This window comes from Sycon ciliatum, chromosome 11, assembly GCF_964019385.1.
Source record: "Sycon ciliatum chromosome 11, ocSycCili1.1, whole genome shotgun sequence".
Taxonomy (NCBI): Eukaryota; Metazoa; Porifera; class Calcarea; order Leucosolenida; family Sycettidae; genus Sycon; species Sycon ciliatum.
The window spans coordinates 14,095,395-14,120,706 of NC_088653.1; the positions used below are offsets into that span (position 1 = coordinate 14,095,395).

Here is a 25,312-nt window from a genome sequence, read left to right on the forward strand (position 1 = left end):
CTGGGTGACTGCGCCCTACTAGATGGGGATTTGATGCAAAATGTCACTAAAAGCGCCATTTCGTTCTTATAAAAGCACGGATGACCGCCATTGGCCCATATGTTGTAGTCTTTTGGACGCTGAGTCGACTGGTTTTGGTCCGAAAAGGCTGCGATGCAGCGTTCCTCCTTTATTCCCAATCGAACATGGTTGAACAAGCGGTCACGTGCTCCTGCGTACACCAGTCACCTGGTCACCGTGCCTGCAGGGTACAACTTACTAGCCTGTTTGACCTTTTTTGGGTGCAGTCCTGTCACTCGAGTTGAACCTTGGTGTGAAAGTTGTCGCCTGCTGGCACGGTGACCAGGTGATTTGGGCACCCAGGAGCACGTGACCGCTTGTTCAACCATGTTCGATTGGGAATAAAGGAGGAACGCTGCATCGCAGCCTTTTCGGACCAAAACCAGTCGACCCAGCGTCCAAAAGACTACAAAATATGGAGGACAGAGAAATTGTTTTTACTCCCGAGTTTCTCGCACTAAGCGATCATCAAAAAACAGTAATGAGAAATCTGGATCAGTATTGGTTTATATACAGTTGAACATCGATTATCCGCACATCGACTATCCGACCATTCGATTATAACAGTTTTTTTGGGCGCACGTGCCGTAGAGTATGCACTGTGCATGTAGTGAGCCATTCAAAAAATACGAAAATTTTGAAAAGTAAAAAGTAATAAGGTCGTGCGGCTAGTAATAACCACTGAAAGTGTGTGAGCGACAGTTTTTTCTTATCCGGAACATTTGCCTTATCTGAACACCGCCTGACAGTTGTCTGCCCAGAGGTGGTCGGATAATCGATGTTCAACTGTACTCACAAAGCAAAGAGTAAATAGCTGCAGCATGGCGCAAATCTAAAAGTTGTGAATGGCGGCAGTGCAAAGCGTGAATGACTGCATCATGAGGCTCGTGGCGACACTTTGACACAAGCTCACTCCTTTTGTTGAGAGAGCGGTGCTTGGGTGCTTGCGCGATTGCCAATTTTTCCGCCAGGCACAGGTTGCACCTTTTGCTTTTGTTGCTGTAGGCCGCTGCTCTGCGGTGTACCACCCATTGAATGCTGCATGCCTTCCCTTCATCCTTCTTGGCCCAAATGTACTACGATAGGCGGGTGTCCTTCTCGTGTTGTCTGTGGCAGAAAAATGGTTTGGTGGTTAGAGTAGCGTTTTTTCTGTGTCCTCCTATTGTTTGAACCAGCTATACCTCTCAGTATTGAGCACTCTCTTGGATAGCTTGGAACCTCTCTGTTTTATAAGTGGTGCTCTTCAGGCACAATCTTCCTCAGCCTACTCAAGCTCAACTGGTGTGGGGTGAATTCCCCGAAACACTGTGTATAGAGCAGGGAGTGGTGCTTTCTTGCAGGTTTGCCGAGTACACGGTTCGATGCACTTCTCGTGTGATCTTGATGGCAGTCGTGAGTCAGTCAAGTGCGAATAGATGACTTGTACAAAGATCCGAGCCGTGAGTGAGACGGGGCAAGTCTCACTACTAAAGCACTATACTAGCTACCTCAGTGCACCCTGTGTACCCAGGCTTCACTGTGGGCACCCTGCACTGTCTGTAGTGCACTTTTTTTTGTCAGCATGACTGAACGGTGCACGGCATGTACATGTACATGTACTATACATGACTGTACAAGTACTTAAGGCTGCGTTTACACGGAGATGAAACGAAACGAAACGGAATGAAACGAAACGAAAACGGGCTAGCCTCGGATCGTTTTCAAACCGTTTACACGAGTACGGCAAATCGTTTTGAACCGTTTAAACGAAAACGGAAAACGGCCTATCAGGCTGGAGTTAGCACGTGCTGGCTTTGCGCAAGGGCGGGAAGTAGCACGTTAGTTGGAGTTGGTACGTGCTGGTGGTCGCAAAGGTCAGGTATTTCCTGCGAAATATAGTCCCGCGCGGAATGGTTTCCATGACCGCGCTCCGTTTCCAATCGTTTTCACTGTTTTCACCGTTTACACGATAACGAAAACGTTTTGAAAACGTTTCAAAACACTTTGAAGTGCGTTTCCATTTCGTTCCATTTAGGTATCGTTTTCGGGCGTTGTCGTGCAAACGATAGTAGTAAACGCAACGATTTCGTTCCGTTTAGGTCCTACTTCGTTGTCGTGTAAACGCAAATCGTTTTCAATCATTGTCGTGTAAATGCAGCCTTACTGTCTTCACTTCAGCAGCTCATGAGTCACTGTAACCCTCGTCTTATTTTTTGGTGAGACACTTAGTGATATTATTTTTTTTTTTAACTGTCTTACCAAAAAGCAGCAAGCGTAAAAGCACCCTCTGTGCAACCAATAATATGCCATCGGAAAGCAGCAAGTGCTGTAGGATAAGCATGAGGCTCCCAAGAAGACGTCAAGTGTCATGCTACACACGGAAGCCACGATCACAAAGCACTATTAAACATGATTATTTACATGTCGGCAAGCAACTCAGTCGAAAATTCAAGCAAGTTGCACAATCATCCTCCTCGCCGCTATCGTCGCCGGAGGAAGAGCTCAAAACGTACGATCCGGACAGCTGCTGCACGGGTCGTTTCATAGCTTGTTCCACTTCTCCTCGTCTCGAATCACGCTCAAAGGCAGTGCGTGCCTGTCACCTCCCCATCCGAAGCTGAGTGAGACTACCCGCATGTTGACTGTAAGTGTTAACCCCGTTCGTCGCAATACTGCGTCTTTGTTTGAGACAAAAAGGCCCACGCCATATCAGTGTCCTTTTTTCAAATCGCCTCTTGCGCTTGTCGTACTTGCTGACCAGCACCCGTACGCACGCGAGCCGCTGGTGCTTCAAGATCTACATGCAGCGCAGTGATAGCTTCCGCTTGATGTAGCACCTGTGCGTACTGCACCTACATCGCCGTGCACCAGGCTTTTCGGCTACTTTCCTGAAAGTCCTTTGCACGAGTGTTTCTTTCAGGACTTGGTGTTTTCTTTGGTAAGCTCCTTTGCCCTGTCCTCTGTGAGCTTCACAGTGTGTCCGCCGGATTGGTCTCACTTACTGGAGATATCGACATGAGCTGCAGTTTCTTCGTCAGCGATTTGCTGGTGATAGCCCTTCACTAGGCGCTGTACTGTGCAAGCACTGAAATTCAAGCTCGCGAAGCGCTTTTTCAGCTTTTCTATACCTCCCCGGGGTAAACAATCCTTGCCATCAGACAGCTGGAAGTAGACAGAAACTGTATTCTCCATCGCTCTGAAATGCGAACATCCTGACCTATTTTACGGACTCGAGCGGAGGTTGCAGTGTTTTCTTGCGCTGACGGAAGTGTGCGTCTGCGGCAGCTCCGTCAAAAAGACTCAAATGAATACCAAAAAACCAAGTGAGAAGATAATTGCCAATTTTAACTTGGCGGACCAAGTACGACCGGTACATACTCACTATTCGTATTTCCCGCTCGTTCCCCTTGGCAATGAGAGCCACCCACATATAGAAGAGCGCATGCTCCAGTGGGTCTCTAGTTCTGTTCTGTGCTGTCTTGAGTTGTCGTTGTCCTGTTCTCCTTTTCATTCCTGTCTACACTTTGTCCAAATACTTTCCATACTCAATACTATAAAACCCCTGTGTTCTGGTGTGAGGGGACTTCATTTAGCTGGGAGCTAACAGTGGCAGTATCCACCCATATCATGGTGTGAGAACCATCAAAGCCCCCAGTCACTGAATGTCAGTAAATGAGTGAATGCCAATAGTTAAACTGGCTGTTTTTTTCTCTGGCTCGCTGTGTGCTCTCTTATTGGTTGTTATTGTCTGTTTACGTGAGAATCCACCCGTGCATATGCGTTGTGTGTTGTTGTCCTTTGATTTGCAGGTTGTGCAGTGACATGGCTCGCCAACTTGGACTAGTCTGCCTCAATTTCCTGGTGTTCATTGCCTCTCAAAGTGCTGGTGGGTTTTTGTAGTTGCAGGGAGATTTGTTTCAATACTCACTTTGGTAGCGCCATATTCCTCACATACTCATACTCAGCCCAAAGCAACAAGGAATATTTTTGGGGGATAGTGTGCTGCTTCGAGCAACTTGTGCAGTAGTGCAAAAGCTCAAAGAGCTGGAAAGCAATGCCAGGCCACTGGCAGCAACTGGCTCGCGAGGAGACGGGATAAACCCACACATCAGGCGAAATAGCACGTCATCGTACATTTGAGATCAGCGGGAAGAAGATGACGACGTCCACTAATTTAGTATCTGTGCACACGAATCTGCTGTGTGTGTGACTCTGTGTGTCAGCTATGATATCATCTTCTGTGGTTCCATGCCTAGCATGTACGTCTGAACCATCCTGCAAAGTTTGAATGACGTAGGTTGAGCGATCGCTCCGCGAAATATACTTTTTGAAATTCTCTTCATAGTATATCTTCCACCATTGAAATTTCGAATTTCTTCAAAAAAAGTGCTGAGAGGGGTGGCTTGCAACCTCGATATGGCTTGTTCCAGGCATGCTTTGGAGCCATCTTCTGTTGAAGTAGTGGCGGGGATCTGCCCTGCAACTGCTACAACAAAAAATGATTCGATCTGAGAAAGGGTGAGACCGCGAATCTCGGTTGAATATTGAGTATTTCAAGCCTTTTCACGACGAAGATGGAGTTCTTTTTGGAGATGGACGTCGCGGCAAAGGACATGGTGTCCGACGTCTGGCGTCTGGTGAAGCCAGGGATCATTTGTCCAGTCAGGTCGGCAGCCTAACCGTCGGTAAGCTTGTGTTTGGATCCCGTTCTGCTCGATGTGGTAGATCACAAACAATTTGATATCGCACAAATTGATCTCAGCATCATGCGTACGGTATTTTATATTCAGAAAATCCCAAAGTGTCTCTGTGTGGCCGTCCTATGCCACGAGAAACTCCAATCAGGCTCCTATGTCCTCTGCCTTCATGATTGAATGTCCACTTCGTTTGAACAACGAACACAACAATCGAGGACGGCTTTGCAATGAAAAATACAGCTATACTGGAGCTGAAAAAAAGAAGAAGAAAAACGTGCTCAGGATGAGACTCGAGAAGCTACGCCTACAAAGTCGCTGCTAACTTGCTGAAAACTCTGAAGTGCTTGAGAAAAACCCTTGCCTTTGCTTGTCGCATGATTTGGAAATGATGGCTTGAAACACCATCAGGAGTGTATTTTGTTCCTGCAATACTCTGTTTCTTCCCTACCTTGTTATTCAGAAGAAACTCCCGCTTTCATTTTTTCGAAATAAAACTACCAACATCATAAAATCACTATGAGCTAGCTCGTAGCTAGTACCCAAAGAGATTATGAAACCAGGAAAGTGGACATATTTTACCGTAGTAAAGTGCTCTTCGCACTACGGTGTGAGATGCACTTTTGTACAGTAGGGGTAGCAGTGCATGGGGTCAGCGCGTACAGGCCAGCAGGTCTTGCAAAAATGGGGTGGGCATTTGCAACGGACTTTATGGCATTACCTGTTACGGTGTTTCCGTAAAGTCCGCTGCAAATGCCCACTTCACAGAAAATGCCCACGCCAGCGCGTCCACACTATTTTCGTCTTTTTCAGGTCAACATAGTTGTAGAAAACTGGAATGAAAGTCGAATGCGTACGAAAACGGCTGTAACGCCCACAAACTGCCTACGTCTTACCAGAAGTCGTCTTTGCGGTAGTTCGCTCTCCATGTGGTAATGCAATGGAGTTCATCTGGTTTTCATGAAATTTCTGTAATGCCACGATGTGGCACTTTCAGAACGGAACAGTGATTGTGTTAGCTGCTCCCGGCTAATAATGCCCCATCACACCGAAACACAGGGGTTTTATATGATTGGATAATTTATAGAAGTATTCGACAAGAATGTAGACAGAAGGAGAACAGAACAACGACCACTTAAGACTAGACTAAAACAGAACGGAACAGAACCGGAGCATGCGCTCTTCTATGTGAGTGGCTCATTGCCAAGGGGAACGAGCGGGAAATACGAATAGTGAGTATTCAAGTCGTAGCATACATACACCTATTACACTGTGCCCCCTTAGCTAAAATTCACGTCCACGGGAATGAACGGAACACCTAGGAAACAAACAAAAGAAAACAAACCAAATAATAAACTCAGTCCAGGACATAGTCAGCTAGTCGAGCAGGTGCAGTGCGAACACGGCCAGAACGACGAGAAACAGGAGAAGAAGCACGGACCGGATCAGACGACGGCGGCTGTAGCAGCGGAACGCAGCGCGGCAACTCATCATCAGGCAGCGGCAAAGTAACAGGACCGGACACAGTTACAGCTTTCTTGAGGCGATTGAAGTGGACGGTACGCTCACACCCAGGCATAGACAAGGTATACAACGTAGGACCATTCACACGAACAACACAAAACGGACCGGACCAATAACGGTGGAACTTGGCAGACTCGCCGGCGTGAATTACCTTATCATGCAGCCAGACTAAATCTCCAATGACAAACGAAGGACCACTGCAGTGTGCATCATACACTGACTTCTGGTGACGATGGACAGCAGCTAATTGAACACGAGCAAGAGAATGAGCCTGAGCTAAACGGTCACGTACGAGCTGAACATAGGCAAATGGGGAGAGCTCGGGAGGATCAGGAGGAGGAAAGATCAGATCAACAGGCAGGCGAAGCTCAGCACCATACAACAAACGGGAAGGTGTAAAACCAGTACTGCTTTGTACAGCAGCACGGTAGGCGAGAAGAACAAGCGGAAGGTGAATATCCCAATGGACATCTGTTGGGCCAACAAAAGCCTTCAGATGATGGATTAACGTACGATTGAGGCGTTCAACAAGTCCATTGCCCTCGGGGTGGTAACTGGTTGTGCAGGATTTCCGGATGCCAAGGATAGTGCACAACGACTGGAACAACCGAGCTTCGAACTGAGAGCCTTGGTCAGAGTGGAGGCGACGTGGCGCACCAAAGCGAGACACCCAACCATGAACAAATGCCAGAGCGACAGCCTCAGCAGTAATGGCAGACAAAGGAACGGCTTCAGCCCAGCGAGTGAAGTAGTCGACGAGGACAAGGACATACCTGTTACCGGTTGGAGTCACAGGAAGTGGACCAACGATATCCAATGCGACAAACTCAAACGGAAAACCAGCAGCCATGGACTGCAATGGGGCACGGTGGACTGGATTCTTAGAAGCCAACTGAGCACAAGTCGGACAACTCTGTACATAAATCTGGACATCGGATGCCATACCCTGCCAAAAGAAACGTTAACGGGCCAGATGTAACGTTTTCTCAATGCCAAAGTGACCAGCACCGGGCAGAGAATGAACAGACGCGAGCGCAGCAGACTGCAAAACGACAGGGACAATCAAAACAGGATGTTCGACATCAACATCATGAGCGAACGGGGGATCAAGATACAACACCTAATCGATAAGACGGAACTGAGAAACAGAAGACCAAAGGAATTTCTGAAGACGGCTGAAGGGACGGATATCCTCTTCAGGTGGACGGACAAATTTCCCACTAGCAGCATCGTACCAAGACAAAACCGCAGCGAGATCAGGATCAGCAGACTGGGCACTCAGAATATCCTGCGGCCGAAAACAATCAGGCGGCGGATCAGGAGAACTGACGAAAGTGGCTCCAGCAACTGGCACTTCAGCAGCAGCTGACAGCGGAACATCACGGGCGATAGGCGGCGGACTCGGCACAGGAGACGGCACATCGGTCACCACGCGGGACATAGCATCGGCATTCCTGTGTCGAGATCCAGGGCGGTGCACAACAGTAAACTCGAATTCGAACAAAGCCTCTATCCATCTAGCTTTCCTACCACGGGGCTCCTTGGTTGCCCGCAACGCAGTTAACGCGGTATTGTCTGTCCTTGCAGTGAATTCGCGACCAAGCAGATAATGCCGGAAGTGGTTGGCGAAAAAGACAAGGGCCAGGGCTTCGCGATCACTGGCGTCATAGTTTCGCTCAGCTTTCGTCATTATGCGCCCACCAAACGCAATGGGGCGTTCCACCTGGTCCTGTACCTGGCTCAGGACACCACCAATGGGCACTTTCGAGGCATCTGTGTCCAGAAGGAAGGGACCGGCATCTGGTCCGAAGTCCGGGAATGCCATAACCGGAGCACTCAACAGCGCAGACTTCAGCGCTCGGAATGAAGCGTCGCAAGCTTTTGTCCAGATAAACTGCGCATTCTTGCCAGTGAGAGCCGTCAGTGGGGCTGACCACTGCGCAAATCCACGGATGTATCGGCGGTAATATCCCGCTAAACCAAGGAATGACCTGACTGCAGTGACAGACTTTGGCGTCTTCCACGCAAGTATCGCGGAAACCTTGTCCGGATCGGGGGCAATTCTGTCTGCCGACACGCGGTGCCCGAGGAACGCGACGTCCGACCGGAAAAAGGAACACTTCGCCAAGTTAAAACGCAGGCCTGCTGAACGCACACGCTCAAACACTCACGACAAAATCAATACCTGACCAGACAATGTTTCACTCGCATTTAAGACATCGTCACAGAAAACACGGCAAAATGGCTCAGCAGCAGCATTACACAGCCCACGAAGAACAGCTTCCATAACTCTCTGGAAGGTGGCAGGACCATTCCTGCACCCCATCGGCAGCATTGTAAACTCATACAGGCCCAATGGTGTTGTAAATGCGGTCTTCGCTCGGTCGTCAGGATCCATCGCAATCTGCCAATACCCAGACGCGAGATCAAGCGACGCAAACCACTTACAGCCAGACAGTGAATCGAGCATGTCAGCCACCCGTGGAATCGGATAGGCGTCCGGCTTTGTGACACCGTTTACCTTACGATAGTCAACGCAAAGTCGTAAGGAACCGTTCTTCTCAGGAACCAACACGATCGGAGACGCCCACGGACTGATAGACTCTTGGATGATACCCTTCTCTAGTAACGCATCCAATAACGCCTGCAGAGCAACGCGACGGTGATACGGAATGTGCCGAGCTGCTTGTTTAATAGGAGTATGTGTGCTTGTATCAATTTTATGCGAAAACAGAACACAATAGCCATAGTCGTCTTCATGCAATATAAATAGGTCGTGATTATCAATGAGGAGTGTGGTGAGCATGCTTTTGGTTTGTGATTTAACGTATTCATGAATGGTAGCCTTGCGCTGTTCTGTGAGTTCAGGCGTGTGATCAGTGGTGACGGATGAAACGGCGGCGTCATCTTCATCATCATCATCCATAATGAGAGGAGACAATTCGGCAATATTGGTGTTTTATGTATAATAATATTATGCTCAGCATGATTCTCAATAGTCATGACAATGTGTGAGTGATCGGGACCCACTGTTACAAGTGCAGGTGTCACCGACAACGTAGGAAACTTATCCACAAACGACTCTAGTGGATCAGCAACACAATCCAGAGTTTCCGAACAAGCATCCACATAGACACATGGTACTAGCACAACATGGCCAGCAGGCACAGACAACTCATCGTCAAGGGCAACACGAGAAGAATACGACGAAACAGGTACATCGTCGGAGCATGCATCAGAATGAGGAGTATGAGTATTACATGAGGGGGAAGTATTACGCGGAACAATACGATCATAGGGCGTACGTGACGGAGGACACCCAGAACCAGAAACGTGCAACGGAACAGACGCATCGCCAAACATCACAACACCACGAGCAATATCTAATACACCACCATGCTGCAACAAAAAATCGGAACCAAGAATCATGTCGCAGTGAATACCAGGAGAGACTACAACTGTGTGCTGGAAAGACAAATTTCCTAGCGACATACACAGATCCATGGACCCAACGACAGGAAGTTGTGCGCCATTGACTCCACACAACCGCGGAGCAGACTCTAGAGGAGGTCGCTCTGTCAAATTAGGCAACAATTTAGAATGCACTAACGACACACTTGAACCAGAACGTCAGGCGAAATAGCACGTCATCGTACATTTGAGATCAGCGGGAAGAAGATGACGACGTCCACTAATTTAGTATCTGTGCACACGAATCTGCTGTGTGTGTGACTCTGTGTGTCAGCTATGATATCATCTTCTGTGGTTCCATGCCTAGCATGTACGTCTGAACCATCCTGCAAAGTTTGAATGACGTAGGTAGAGCGATCGCTCCGCGAAATATACTTTTTTAAATTCTCTTCATAGTATATCTTCCACCATTGAAATTTCGAATTTCTTCAAAAAAAGTGCTGAGAGGGGTGGCTTGCAACCTCGATATGGCTTGTTCCAGGCATGCTTTGGAGCCATCTTCTGTTGAAGTAGTGGCGGGGATCTGCCCTGCAACTGCTACAACAAAAAATGATTCGATCTGAGAAAGGGTGAGACCGCGAATCTCGGTTGAATATTGAGTATTTCAAGCCTTTTCACGACGAAAATGGAGTTCTTTTTGGAGATGGACGTCGCGGCAAAGGACATGGTGTCCGACGTCTGGCTTCTGGTGAAGCCAGGGATCATTTGTCCAGTCAGGTCGGCAGCCTAACCGTCGGTAAGCTTGTGTTTGGATCCCGTTCTGCTCGATGTGGTAGATCACAAACAATTTGATATCGCACAAATTGATCTCAGCATCGTGCGTACGGTATTTTATATTCAGAATATCCCAAAGTGTCTCTGTGTGGCCATCCTATGCCACGAGAAACTCCAATCAGGCTCCTATGTCCTCTGCCTTCATGATTGAATGTCCACTTCGTTTGAACAACGAACACAACAATCGAGGACGGCTTTGCAATGAAAAATACAGCTATACTGGAGCTGAAAAAAAGAAGAAAAAAACGTGCTCAGGATGAGACTCGAGTACACGGATACTCTCCCAGCAGGTGAAACGCAAATTTTTGTGAAAAATGCGTGACGCCGACTGACCAGTAATTTCGCCTGACGTCAACAAGAGCAACAACAGGAGACTAAGACGAAGACGAAAGACAAACATCAACGTGCACAATAATGGGTGAGATCGCACCACATACCTCCTCGAGGGGCTCCACTCGGACGACTGACGGCGGCCCCGTGTCAACAGTCCAACCTAGTTTTTTTGCGTGCGGGCAAGATGCAATGAAGTGGCCCTCTTCACCACATCCATGGCACACTCCACGGACAGGCCTCGCAAAACTCTGGCCACGACCACGGCTAGGCGCACCGGCACCAGCACCACGAGCAACAAAACGTACATGGTATTGCTGGGGTCGGGTGGGGCGATACAGACTCACGCTCTCCATTTTCGCCTCCAAAGCATAGAGATGCGAATCAAATCTCGACAAAAGCGAAGCCAACTGGTCTCGCTCAGATTCCGATTTCAGTGGACCGACTGCTGTGTAGGGGTCACGACCATGAGCAGTGCGACCGGGCTTCACTTCCGGAGCAGCAGCAAATACGGGCTGTGCGTACTGGTGGGGTACGGTGCGGGCCTGCTCGCGAGCATAAATAGCACCTACCTCGATGGCCTTTTGGACCGCCGCATCCAAATCATTGGGCCGAGGTGACGCCAACGCCAAGCGCAAATCCTTCGATGCCTGGCCATCAATAAAAAGTTGCAAAAGCATGGAATCAAGCAGTGCACCTTGTTGTCCTGGGTAGGCTCGACGAGCGAGCCGACGAAGTTCCGTGGCATACCTGTGCTGAGTTTCACTTGCCAGCTTCACTCGCTGGCGAAGACTGGCCTCGTGCATCAATGCTTGCTGGGGTGGCTCAAGATGGACATGCAGAGCCTCGACTGCGTCGGAAAAGTTTATGTCAGGCGTGTGAGTTAGAATTTCGGTGAACATCTCATGAGCTGTACCAACAAGGCGAGCAGGTAGAAGCCGTAGCTTTTGGTCGTCGTCGTACCCACTCAACTCGCATGTGTGGACGAAATGCCTCATGTACGTGGTGAAATCTTGGCCTGGCTGATTTCCGAAAGTCTCAGGAAGCAAAACTGGCTTCGGCAGTGGACGTGCATGTGGTGTGTCTGTGTCCGGCAAGCGAAAACGATGGGACAACCCTTGTACCGGCGAACTCTCGCGCTCTTCAGCAATGCTCATGTCACAGCCAGCTTCAGCGAAGCTACGCTCTAGCTTTTTTTTTCTCTTGGATTTCGCTGAATGGCCCATTGTGAAAAAAAAAATTTTTGTATTTTTGAATTTTCGAAAAAGAAATTATCTGCAAAAATTTCCCGTGGATGGACTCGATCGACGCCTCGATCAACTATCGATCTAAATCTATTACGTAACCTATCGCGCGTAGCGGCAAACAACTAAATTTGGCAGAGACAATTCCAAATAGGCAACTACTCTACGGACACAGTGTAGACTCTACTACACAGCTAGCAGTTATCCTAACAACAGACAGCAGTCAGTATGCAATCATGCACAAAACACGGACACAGAAAATGTTCTGAAAATGTTTGGCCAGACAGCTTGGCGCCAATGCGTGACCTATGGACTGTAAACCATGGTAAAAAATGCATGCAACAAGAAAACGACGAGCAGAAAGAAACACAATGCAGAAAGGAAAATACCGACGAAGAGAGTGGATGAGGATATGGTAGTTCACTTGCGTGGGCCTTCGTGGTTCTTCACAGTAGGCGATCTCCGAAGGCGTACACACTCCGCCAGCGATGTAGTGGTGGACATTTTCCGCTGCCACCAGTGTTAGCTGGTCCAGGCTAATGATGGCCCCTCACACCGGAACACAGGGGTTTTATATGATTGGATAATTTATAGAAGTATTCGACAAGAGTGTAGACAGAAGGAGAACAGGACAACGACCACTCAAGACTAGACTAGAACAGAACGGAACAGAACCGGAGCATGCGCTCTTCTATGTGAGTGGCTCATTGCCAAGGGGAACGAGCGGGAAATACGAATAGTGAGTATTCAGGTCGTAGCATACATATACCTATTACAATTGTCCTGACGAAGCGTCATTCAATGACTTGACCAGTCCCAGTATTGCCATCGCAAGTCGAACAGGGTATGTGACAGAAGCTAGTACAAGCTAGACCTACAGAGTCGCTGTTAACTTGTTGAAAACTCTGAAGTGCTCCAGAAGAACCCTTGCCTTTGAGCGCTGCGCGATTTGGAATGATCAGAAGTGTATTTGGTTCCTGCAACACTCTGTTCTTCGCTACCTTGTTTTTCGTAAGAAAATCCCGCATGGATTATGCACTTTTGTACAGTAGTGTTGTGAAATGATGTGTTGTTTTCTCGTTTGATGGCATTCCCCAAACTGTCTCGTATAGACGCGTGCATGTGTGATATGAGCATGTGCGATTTTGTAATCGAGAGTCCTTTTGTCAGTCTTCTTGTTCGTCCCTTTGAGTGTGGTCTCCATTTCCGTCTTGTCAATATAAATAATGTAATGCAAACCGGTCTTGTCCTTTGTGTCCTGCGTCCCGGGAACGGAATGGCTGAGATTGCTGTTGCTTCACCAAGCTGGACCTCAGTCGAGCTTATCTCCAATTACCACTGGATGAACAGTCTAAACTTCTTACCACCATCAACACCACGAAGGGTCTGTTTGTGTACAACCGACTGCCTTTTGGTGTGTCTGCGGCTTCGAGCATATTTCAACGTACGCTTGACCAATTGCTAGCTGGAATACCAATGGTCGTGATCTACTTGGATGACATCCTTGTCTCTGGCACAACTCGTGAAGAACACGACAAACATCTGAACATGGTTCTGGAACGTCTCAACGCAGCAGGATTGCGTTTGAACCGCACCAAATGTTCATTTGCAAGGTCCTCTGTGACATTCTTAGGTCACATCATCAATGCCTCTGGAATTAAGCCAACCAAGGAGAAAGTGCAAGATGTCATTGATGCAAGGGCTCCTACCGACGTCCAAGAGCTGAGAAGCTATCTCGGACTAATCAACTACTACCACAAGTTCATTCCTAACCTGAGCTCAGTACTTGCTCTGTTGTATGAACTATTGTCTTCCAAGAGTTGGGACTGGTCTCATTGTCAACAGTCCGCATTCGAAAGTAGCAAGAAGCTGCTCATTGACTCACCCGTCCGTGTGCATTACGACCCTAAACTACCAATTGTAACATTATTTGTATTACGACTATGATTTACGCATGTCGTTGTATTTGGTTCTTGTCTGGTGGAGTCCAGTGTCTGATGTCATATATGGTCTAGGTGTACGCGCGAGTATGGTGTGATGTGTGACGTTTATGGTATGTGGTGCATGCAGGAGTACGCGTTGTCAGAGTGTGAGGATGTGCTTCCGTCTGTGTGAGAGTGACTGTCAAGTGAATGCAGTACATGCGCAGTGCTAGTTTGGTCTGGGAATGAGAGTCGTGTGTGATTCGTCCGTGGTCTGGTTGTCTTGGTCTTGGTCATGTGTTCTGTACGTATTAGTCCCTGATTGGTCGTCACGATTTGTCCTCGGTTTATTACTGCTTGTTCTTTGTTGATCCTCGGAGTCTTTTCCCGGGAGTCTTTCCCGTCGTCGTTTTCAGTCAAGTCTTTTCGTCTCTCTCTCCTCCTGCGCCCTCGTCATTTCTTGGTATAATATAAGAGTATTGAAGATACAATCAAGAGTTTGCGTTGTTGTGTGGCGAGGGCCAGGGGGAGAAGCATTTCCGTTACAGTGGCGCCCAACGTGGAGACTGGCTCGAACCTGATTCTACTTCTCCACAAGTAGTTTATGCTCGCCGTGGTCCTTTCGTTTCTCCTTTCAGTTTTGTCGACGTGTGGCGACTTTATTATTTTTATTTCGGCAAGCGGAACTGGTCGTTCATCAGGCTGGTTCAACCTCGCGCTGCACTACAAGCAAGCCCCTTACCCGGTGAGTCGCTACCAGTAAAGGGTTTGGTGTTTGCAGTGTGCGTATATTTGCTGTCAGTGCGCGAGGGGATAGTTGTGTAACTGTTTGGTTTCCTGTGATGGTTTGTAGGATTCTCGTTTCGGATCCAGGTTGAATTTTTTTTGTGAGCGTATGGTTTTGTAATTATTGTGTTTCGGCATATGGGTTTCTCTAGTTCGTTTGGGTGGGCGTCTGATCATGGTGAGCCACGGTCTGCCTGGTGGTCTGCAGGGATCCTGTGTTTTGTTGTATCGGTTTGCCTTGCGGGTGTTATGGGTTCCGTGTGTTGTTGGTTGGCCCTTGCGCGCCCCAGTCGGTCCCTGCCAGTTTTTTTTTCTCGTTTTTTTGCGAAGCGGATGTAGTTCCGTGTTTTTCAGGTTCAATCCCTGTGGTTTTTTCAGGTTCAATCCCTGTGGTTTTTTTCAGGTTCAATCCCTGTGGTTTTTTTCTCTATAATATTATTTGCGTAATGGCGGCCATAGTAATTTGTTTCGTCTATACTGTCCTCACTGTTGGTTTAACCCTACATGCCTGCTGTTCCTATGTTTACCATGTACTGATCGAATGCTCTTGTACCTGTGTTTCGTTTTTTGCCCTGCTTGGCCCCATACCTGGAACAACAACGGACTGGCCAAGCCGTACAAGCTTGCCATACGGTCGTTCGTCAGGCTCACAACTACCCGACAACCAAGGGACCTACTGTTTCTTTTCTCTGATGTTTGTCATTTGTTCTGCCTGTTCTTTATTTTCCCTGAGTCGAGAGTCGAGGTCGACTCTCCCCAAAAGAGAGGGCTATGTAACATTATTTGTATTACGACTATGATTTACGCATGTCGTTGTATTTGGTTCTTGTCTGGTGGAGTCCAGTGTCTGATGTCATATATGGTCTAGGTGTACGCGCGAGTATGGTGTGATGTGTGACGTTTATGGTATGTGGTGCATGCAGGAGTACGCGTTGTCAGAGTGTGAGGATGTGCTTCCGTCTGTGTGAGAGTGACTGTCAAGTGAATGCAGTACATGCGCAGTGCTAGTTTGGTCTGGGAATGAGAGTCGTGTGTGATTCGTCCGTGGTCTGGTTGTCTTGGTCTTGGTCATGTGTTCTGTACGTATTAGTCCCTGATTGGTCGTCACGATTTGTCCTCGGTTTATTACTGCTTGTTCTTTGTTGATCCTCGGAGTCTTTTCCCGGGAGTCTTTCCCGTCGTCGTTTTCAGTCAAGTCTTTTCGTCTCTCTCTCCTCCTGCGCCCTCGTCATTTCTTGGTATAATATAAGAGTATTGAAGATACAATCAAGAGTTTGCGTTGTTGTGTGGCGAGGGCCAGGGGGAGAAGCATTTCCGTTACACAATTATTGTGAGCTGTGATGCCTCACCGTACGGCATTGGTGCAGTTTTCTCGCATGTTGTCAATGGCGAAGAGCATCCGGTAATCTTCGCATCGCGTACCCTGTCGTCAGCAGAACGAAACTACGCACAGATTGAGAAGGAAGGCCTCGCCATGGTTTTCGCTGTCAAGCGATTCCACAAGTACCTGTGTGGCCAATCATTCACTCTTCAAACAGACCACAAACCTCTGCTGGGTTTGTTCAGCGAGTGTAGGCCCGTTCCTGCTATGGCCAGCGGTCGTATTCAGCGTTGGGCGCTGATGTTAGCCAACTATGACTATGAGCTACAGTACAAGCCCGGCAAATCGAATGGAAACGCTGATGGTCTCAGTCGTCTGCCGGCACCAACGCCAGAATTCCAGGTTCCCATGCCGGCTGAAACAGTTTTGTCAATGACTGTTTTCGACGGAACTCCCGTGACATCATCGAGCGTTGCGCAATGGTCTCGCCGTGATCCAGTGCTTGCATTAGTTTTTAAGTACGTTCAGGAAGGCTGGCCTAACGACGTGCATAGTGATTACCAAGCGTACTACCGTCGTCGAAGTGAACTCTCCATCATCGATGGGTGCTTACTGTTGGGGTCTCGCGTTGTCATTCCGCCCCAAGGCCGAGGAAAGTTACTGGAAGAGTTACATTTCAGCCATCCCGGCATAACCAGAATGAAGTCGCTTGCCCGCAGCTACGTCTGGTGGCCATCAATCGATGCCGAAATTGAACTCAAGGTCCGCAGCTGTGAGCCATGTCAAGCAACCCAGAAGTCTCCAGCACTACAGCCATTGCATCCCTGGGAGTGGCCAGGCAAACCCTGGACCCGACTGCACATTGATTATGCAGGCCCTGTGGAAGGCAAGATGCTACTTGTGATCGTCGACAGCCACAGCAAGTACATCGACGTGCACGCCGTTCCATCTGCTACATCGACAGCTATTATTGGCAAGCTTCGTGAGTGTTTTGCTACACATGGTCTTCCGCAACAGCTTGTCTCGGATAATGGCTCAGTGTTCACCAGCTCGGAGTTTCAACAATTCTGCTCAAGTAACGGTATCAAGCATACCTTGGTTTCACCCTACCACCCAGCAAGCAACGGTCTTGCTGAACGAGCAGTTCAAACAGTCAAATCCGGCTTGAAGAAATTGTCAGGTGCTGGTGGAGACCTAGCGTCATGGTTACACCGCTTTCTGTTTCATTATCGCTTAACGCATCAGTCAACAACAGGCCAGTCACCATTTCAGCTGCTTATGAACCGCACGCCACGCTCTCGTCTTGACCTGACGTTTCCAGATACATCAGCACGTGTCTTGAACAGGCAAGGTGCTGCTGTTGACCGTCGCACAGCTCGGGCGTCGGATCTCTGTTGTGGTGATGCTGTTTGGGTGATTAACTTCACATCGACGCCTAAATGGATGCCTGGTGTGCTGGAAGAATGTCTTGGTCCAGCCACGTTTACTGTACGTCTGGATGATGGTCGCATATGGAAGCGCCATGCTGATCACATTAGACGCCGTCTTCCGTCCGAGGGAGGAGAAATGCTACCCGAGAGTGCAGGCATATCCGACCGGTCATCACCGTCATCAACTTCAACTTAGGTAATGGCACAGCCGCCGTCACATGCAGATGCCGAATCACCACAGCCGTCACAGCCAGAGGTTGCCGCCAGCCGCCAGGATGTGGAATCAACATCGCTATCCTCTTCTGCATCTGCTGCATCTTCTGCTGAATCTTCTACTCAGTCTTCTACTCAGTCTTCTGCTATCTCTGTTAATTCTCCTAGCTCTAATCTGCGCAGGTCTACACGCTCAAGGAAGTCCCCTGATCGTATGAACTTGTAACTGCAGACCTGCTGGGTTTTGCATTCAGCTCTCTGTTGATATTTGCAGTTCCTTAGTGTGTTACATTGAACTCGCTTCTCGTATCAGCAACAAATTATAGTGAACTCATTTCTCATACTACTGCTTATGTGTTCCTCATTTGATGGTGGACGGATGTGATATCCGTACTAGTGAGCTACCTCACGTGATAGATCATTATCTTTCTACTTCTCTACTCTAAGTTTGTATCAGCCGCGCATGCTTTTCCGTTGTGCTGCTGAGCTTCTCTGTCGTTCTAGTTCGGCGTTCTAGCTTTGATCTTGAAGTCAACAGTTCCCCTTTTGCTGTTTTGTCTTGTCCTGAACTGCTCTGGTGTGATCATAATAGTCTGGCATCACCGACTGTGTGTCGTCCTTTGTTGTTCGTCTTGTTGTTGTCTTGCTCGCTGTATTGTCTGATTGTGTTTCTCTCGCTGTTCAGTTCGTTGCTGTGTTGTTGAGTTTGGTTGTTGGTATGGTGCTCTTCTAGTCGTTCTGTTGTTCTGCATAAATTTGCGTTGTAGATTTATTTTGCGCTGCTGCGCGCATGTTATTTGTTGGAGCTTTGGCTCTCGTGTTTCGGTTGGCCTTGTGTGCCTGAGTTTAGAGCGTCGGCTCTTGTGTCTTGGTTTGGCCCTGTGTCGTGGCCCAGTTTTGTTGTGCTACGATGTAAGCTGTTGGTTGGTTTTGGTTCTTCTGTTTTGCTGTGGTTCCTTTTGCTGTTGTGCATGTGGAACGTGGTGTCGGTTTATTATTTTGTGGAATGTCATCAAGGGGCAGGTGTTGTGAAATGATGTGTTGTTTTCTCGTGTGATGGCATTCCCCAAACTGTCTCGTCTAGTCGCGTGCATGTGTGATATGAGCATGCGCGATTTTGTAGTCGAGAGTCCTTTTGTCAGTCTTCTTGTTCGTCCCTTTGAGTGTTGTCTCCATTTCCGTCTTGTCGATATAAATAATGTAATACAAACCGGTCTTGTCCTTTGTGTCCTGCGTCCCGGGGAACGGAATGGCTGAGATTCCGTTACAGTAGAGATGACAGTGCATGGGTGAGTATTTACAGGCCAGCAGATCGTGCAAAAATGGGGTGGGCGTTTGCAGCGGACTTTACAGTATTATTGTTATTATTATTACTAGGGGTGAAACGAGTATCTTTTTTGACCAATCGATCACTCGTTCATAATATTCGATTGAGTATCCGATTATTTCGAGTATTTTATCAAAATCCAAAAGCTCTAGATGTGTGAGTTCTCGACCAGTTCGTAAGAAATTATCTGTGAACATAGAACAAAAGTCGTAAACGTCTTGTATACAGAGTGTAAAGTAACGATTTTCATCGGTACTTTCATAACAAACGTTACTTGCCGTGGTGATCGCATCGTCCAAGTCATAAAATACTGACTCAAAGGCATGCATAACGCATGCATACCATTCCATGTACCAGTGGACGAGCGGTGCAACGAAAGTTTTTGAAAAATAGAATGCCAATACCAAAAAAAAAAAAAAAAAAAAAAAAAAAAAAAAAAACGATCGAGTGCAAAATTTCGAATACTCGCTCGTTTGAAATTTTCGAACGAATACTCGAATATTCGAACTAATCGTTTCACCCCTAATTATTACTCAAATCTATGGACAGCAACTGTTTCGCTCTGTTAGAGCTCCTCAGCACAGCTCAGAGGACCGAAGCGCAGCTCTTCGCAATGAAATACGTTTCCGTGAAGCAAAGCATTCTTATACAGAGCTGCAAACCCCGCCAAGAGTGCTCGAAATGCTCCAAGAGCAGTGAGCGTTGCACAAGGCGAGCGGCAAGGGTTCGCGCTAAGGTAAGAGTGCTCAACTTAACGACATTGCTGACGGCTAGGGAGCATACTACTCAAGTCTGTGGACAGCAACTGTTTCGCTCTATTAGAGCTCCTCAGCACAGCTCAGAGGACCGAAGCGCAGCTCTTCGCAATGAAATACGTTTCCGTGAACCAAAGCATTATTATTATTATTATTATGGTGAAGAAAGGAAAAGGACAAAATGGTACGAGTTATGACAAACTGTCCACCAACGTAACCAGATCTTATACAGTCAAAATTTTTTTGAAAAGTGAGGGAAATTTTTTTGAAAAGTGAGGCACGCGTTTTTCGGGCTCTCCTTTTTTTCCCTTTTTTGCAGCCCAGCCGGCATCAGGCCGGACTGGAAGTAGACTAGATCAGTGATTAGAAATAGAAGTAGAGTAGTGTCGGAAACTTGCCATGCCTGGAGCTACCACGAGAACTAACTCTCGTGTATCAGCCTTGACTGAATCTGAGACGAAAATGTTGGGCTCCCTGCCTAGTATCGAGTCGGATGTATCGGCAGTGCTAAAAAGTCTGGCCGCACTTGTCTCCGAGGCCGCCGATCGCGAGGATCGCCTGAACAATAGGTTCGATGAGCTATCCAGACAAGTATCTGAGCTGAAGGAGGAGGTAGCTTCTCTCAAAGAATCCGCCATTGCCGCGGCGAAAGCTCCTCAGCCATGCCAGCCAGGACGTACTACGAACCCTGACCGTACCCGTACTGACCCCCGCACAGCCTGCAGGCAGTGTAGCATGAGTGCGAGTACGAGCAGATCTACCAGCTACAGCAGCGCGCTGAACCAAGGTCCAGTATCCGATGCGCCCCGTACTGAAAATGATGCTCGCCCAGCAGCCAGCCCTGGCCACAATGTGGACAGCGTGAGCGAGAGTGACGCGGATGACGGTTTTCAGCAGCCACGGAGACGAAAGCGCAACAAGAGCACAAAGGTGTTGCAGCCCATCTCCGACGATGCATGGAAACTAATTGCAGATGAGCCCCACAGAGCGAAGAGAGCTGTCGTATATGTTGGTAACCTCAGCAGGGAGACAACTGAAGACCGGTTACGCGAATTTGTTGATTTGCGTAGCAGGGCCGTCAACTCCGACACACCAGTAGTGCTCCACACCTGTAGCATGCATGTCAATGCTAGCGGCTGCATGTCTGCAAGAGCGTTTGTGGATGCCAGCTCCCTGCATATCCTGCTGGCTGCCAACTTCTGGCCAAGGCCACTTTATTGCAGGAGGTGGACCTTCCACACATCCGACACTCACAAGACAGTACCAGGGTCAGCTCAGCCTGGCTGCCCACCAACTGACACGCCAGAGACATCCCCATCCCTGCCCAATCCACTGCAAAGCGCAGGTAGCAACAAAAGCAGCAGCGCAGATACTGCAAGCAACAACAAAAGCAACAGCGCAGATACTGCAAGCAACAACAAAAGCAGCAGCGCAGATACTGCAAGCAAGCAACAATGAAAATCCTCCTTACAAATGCTGGTGGAATCATGTCCAAATTTGGAGAGTTTCAACACGCGCTTGTATCCTCCAAAGCTGATATCGCTGTTGTTACTGAAACCAAGATCACCGCAGAGAAATTCTCCCTTCACGAGTCAGCCATCCCAGGGTACTCCGGCCCACTCCGGCGTGACAGGACTGAACATGGTGGTGGCATAGCAATCTGGATACGCAGCCCATTGGCGTACCATCATCTAGATCAGTACGACTCATCTGTTCACGAAGTAACTTGGCTCACAGTGCAGTCTGCCCATCATGGTAAGATAGTGCTGGGTGCTGTATACAGGCCAGGATCCGCCTCAGACACTGATATCTCAACACTTGAGCACCTCGATGGCATCCTGGATAGCGTCAGAAAACACGGCACCCACACCATGCTGGTCGGAGACTTCAATGTCCACAACACGGCTTGGCTCGGCAGCTCTAAGACCACCCGTGCAGGGGAGTACATGGAGGAACTAAGCGCTGCCCACAGCCTCATGCAGCATGTCCAAGAACCAACCCGAGGTCTCAACACCCTGGACTTAGTGCTCTCTGACTTCACTGGTACTGTGACCACCGGTATCTCGCCGCCGATAGGAAGGTCAGACCATTGTGTTGTCCACGCTGTGCTCGCTCAAGCCCCGCTAGAAAATGAGCCCAGCACACGGAGGCGTGTGTGGCGATATGGCCAAGCCGACTGGAACAGACTGCGTGCCCACTACCGTCGCATTGCCTGGGCAGCTGAGTTTCCGGAGGACCCAGAGGAAGCATGCAGCCTTGTTACTAGGCACATCGTGTCTGGGATGCTGCAGTTTATTCCCCACAAGATGCTGGAAACAAGGCCGTCCGATCCGAGCTGGTGGACACCAGAATGCACTGAGGCTCAACGTGCCAAAGAGAAAGCGTGGAAGGCCTGGCGTCACCAGGGGCCCAGCGAATGCCTGAAGCAGTCGTTCATGACAACTGTCACTCAATCTATTACAACCCAACATCGTGCACAACAAGCTGAAGAGCAGACAGTCCGAGAGCGTCTCACACGTGGTTCCATGAGAGACAAGGACTGGTGGAGGAATGTCAAGCGCGCCGCCGGTCTGGGTAGGACTACAGACGTGCCAACACTCACTGATGCTGACGGGCACGAGCACAGTACATCGAAAGCCAAGAGCGAGTGCCTTGCTAGATTCTTTGCTGAAAAATGTAGCCTTGGGGGTAATGACATCGACAATGCTGAGTTACCAGCAACACCCCGCACTACCACTCCGGGCCTGCAGCGCATCCGCTTCCGCGTCTCTGAAGTCCAACAGTGCCTGAAGCGTCTCAACACATCCAAATCCACTGGTCCAGATGAGATCCCAGGACGAGTACTCAAGGAGTGTGCAGCTGAACTAGCACATCCGCTGGCTAGATTGTTTCGCCTGTGTTTTGCAAATGGAGTCCAGCCCCAATCATGGAAAATTGCCCGTGTCGTTCCAGTGCACAAGAAAGGACCCAAATCCATGATGAAGAACTACCGACCTATATCTCTCCTGACGATCATCTCTAAGATCATGGAAGGTATCATCAATCGGCAGCTTGTGAACCACCTGGAAACCCATCAACTCTTCTCCTCGTCCCAGTTTGGCTTCCGACGTGGACTGGGCACAAGTGACCTACTGACGGCTCTCCAGCATTCCTGGGCCACTACCCTGGCTGGCGGCGGTCTTGTGCATGCCCTGGCAGTTGATATTGCCGGGGCATTCGACAAGGTTTCCCACCCAGGTGTCCTTGCGAAGGCACAGCAATGTGGCATCCACGGCCAACTCCTGGCTTGGCTAAGGTCGTATCTCCATGACCGAAAACTGACTGTAGTTGTTGGCGGTCAGTCCTCCCCACTGTTCCCGATCAAGGCTGGAGTGCCCCAGGGTAGCCTCCTAGGTCCCACTCTTTTCCTGTTATATGTAAACGATGCAGAACAGTGTTTAGCCCCAGGCTCCAGTCTAGCTGTCTATGCGGACGATACAACACTCTATGCCCTAATCAGAAACCCAGATACCATCGCTGCTGCTTGCAATAGCCTCCAAGCATCTATTGACCGCCTGCAGACTTGGGGTGCCCAATGGAAGATAAAGTTCGAGCCATCAAAATCTCAGGCAATACTCCTTGACCGCCACAGACCATCCCTGGATGTCCCACAGCTCACATTTGATGGCATGCAGGTGCCTGAGAGCCCTCAGCTCAAGCTGCTAGGAGTGTTATTTGACAGTACTCTCTCCTTCCGGGCCCACATCCGTTCCCTTGCCGTTAGAGCCAACCAGCGACTCGGCCTGCTCCGAAAGGCATCTCGGATCCTGGACAGTGCAGGGCGCCTAACTGTGTACAAAGGATTTGTACGGCCTATAATGGAGTACGCCCCTCTCGTCTGGGCAAGTGCGGCACATTGTCACCTCCATCAGCTGGACCTGGTCCAGCGTCGAGCCATGAAGGTTATTGGCCCCTCATTGCTCCCCAGCCTGGCAATCCGAAGGCATGTTTACGGGCTGTGCTACCTGTATAAGCTGCAATGCATACCAGGTCCAGCTCTGCTTACCAACATGGTACCTCCCCCAGTAAGAGTTAACGCTGCACCCCGGACGCGCCGGCAACGCCAGTCCCTCGGTGACCACTCTTTCCAACTCGCAACTCCTCTGCCAGCCTCCAGTCCAGAGTTCATCCGCCGCTCCTTCCCATACTTTGTCCTGGAGAGCTGGAACACACTGCCTGCCCCAATCCTCGCCGAACGCCCAACTCTCAAGAAATTGCCGACATTCAAGACCAAGGCCTACCATCACCTCCGCCAGACCAATTGGCTATGGGCCACTGAAGTCCACCAGCACTGAGAATAACCGGTTGTCTCTATTATTATCATTTTCTGTCTGTCTCTCTCTCTCTCTCTCTCTCTCTCTCTCTCTCTCTCTCTCTCTCTCTCTCTCTCTCTCACTCTTCCTCTCCTGGGAAGCTCCTCATGCTCATTCTCCCTTTCTCTGTCCATTTCCCCTTCCTGATGCGTAGACCAACTGTTGAACCCGAGACCACTAGGTCGGGGGAGGTTGACCTACCTCATCGGCACGCATGCCACGCTCCTCTGTGTTGTCAAAGTTCGCTTGTTCACTTTTGTCTACCTCCCCTTTTATGTTGCTGGCCAGTGCTTTGTAGTAAAAAAAAAAAAAAAAAAAAAAAAGTCAGCGAGTGCGACAAAATGGCACAAAACTGGCAAGGATTATTTAAGAACATGGGGAGTACTGCTGTTGTATGTGAAGAAATTATAATAGGGGAGACTGAGAAAAAAGAAAGAAAAATGAGAGAAATACTGTGAACAGAAAATCCACAATTATGCATGTACAATCTATTGTACAACTAATCTGCTAGAAAGAGACTTACCACAAGCAGGTACAGTAATAGCAAGAGAGCTATTGTTTTTATTGTAGAAAGGAAAAGGACATCAGGATACGAGTTAAGAGTAACTCTCCATCACTGTAACTGGATGCTATATACTGTCAGAAAGTGCAATAACTAGGCACCAAACTGACAAGAGTACTGAGACATTAGACGTCCTGACACCTAGCTTCAACACATCTCCGTAGTGCTAACTGACAGCCTTCCAACTTGGAAGGTTCAAGGTTATGGAAAGACCAAAGAGGGGAAGGCGAGCGCAACGAAAACGAGCAAAAGTTACAGTCCCAACGGAACAAAGAATGTCGATTGTTACTGATGATGAGACCAGTACGATATTCGACAAAGCGGTCTAACTACAATTCGAAGCAGCAAAGCAGCACAATACCCAACTTGGGTGGGTCATAAATATCAAAGATATGTAAAGAAAGGGGAAGCTTTGCGAAAACGAATTGTACAAGCCGAAATCTAAACTCCTACAGTACTCCTCATGCATGACATTGTGATGGACTAGTTGACTACAAAACAAGTTGTTTCACACGACGTACGTTTCGCCGTATGGTTCGTGACGGCTCATGAAGTGTGCAATTTGAAA

The 25,312-nt window shown here is 48.7% G+C and overlaps 1 protein-coding gene across 2 annotated transcripts in view; it reads left to right on the forward strand.

Moving 5' to 3' along the window:
- LOC135827738 (uncharacterized) overlaps nucleotides 1-25,312 on the forward strand; it is a 192,470-nt gene that overhangs the window by 10,576 nt on the left and 156,582 nt on the right. For both annotated transcript variants that reach the window (XM_065340189.1, XM_065340188.1), the window contains exon 2: nucleotides 3,849-3,925. In XM_065340189.1, the coding sequence (XP_065196261.1) occupies nucleotides 3,862-3,925 (64 nt within the window). In that variant the 5' untranslated portion in view covers nucleotides 3,849-3,861. The remainder of the gene's footprint in view (nucleotides 1-3,848; nucleotides 3,926-25,312) is intronic.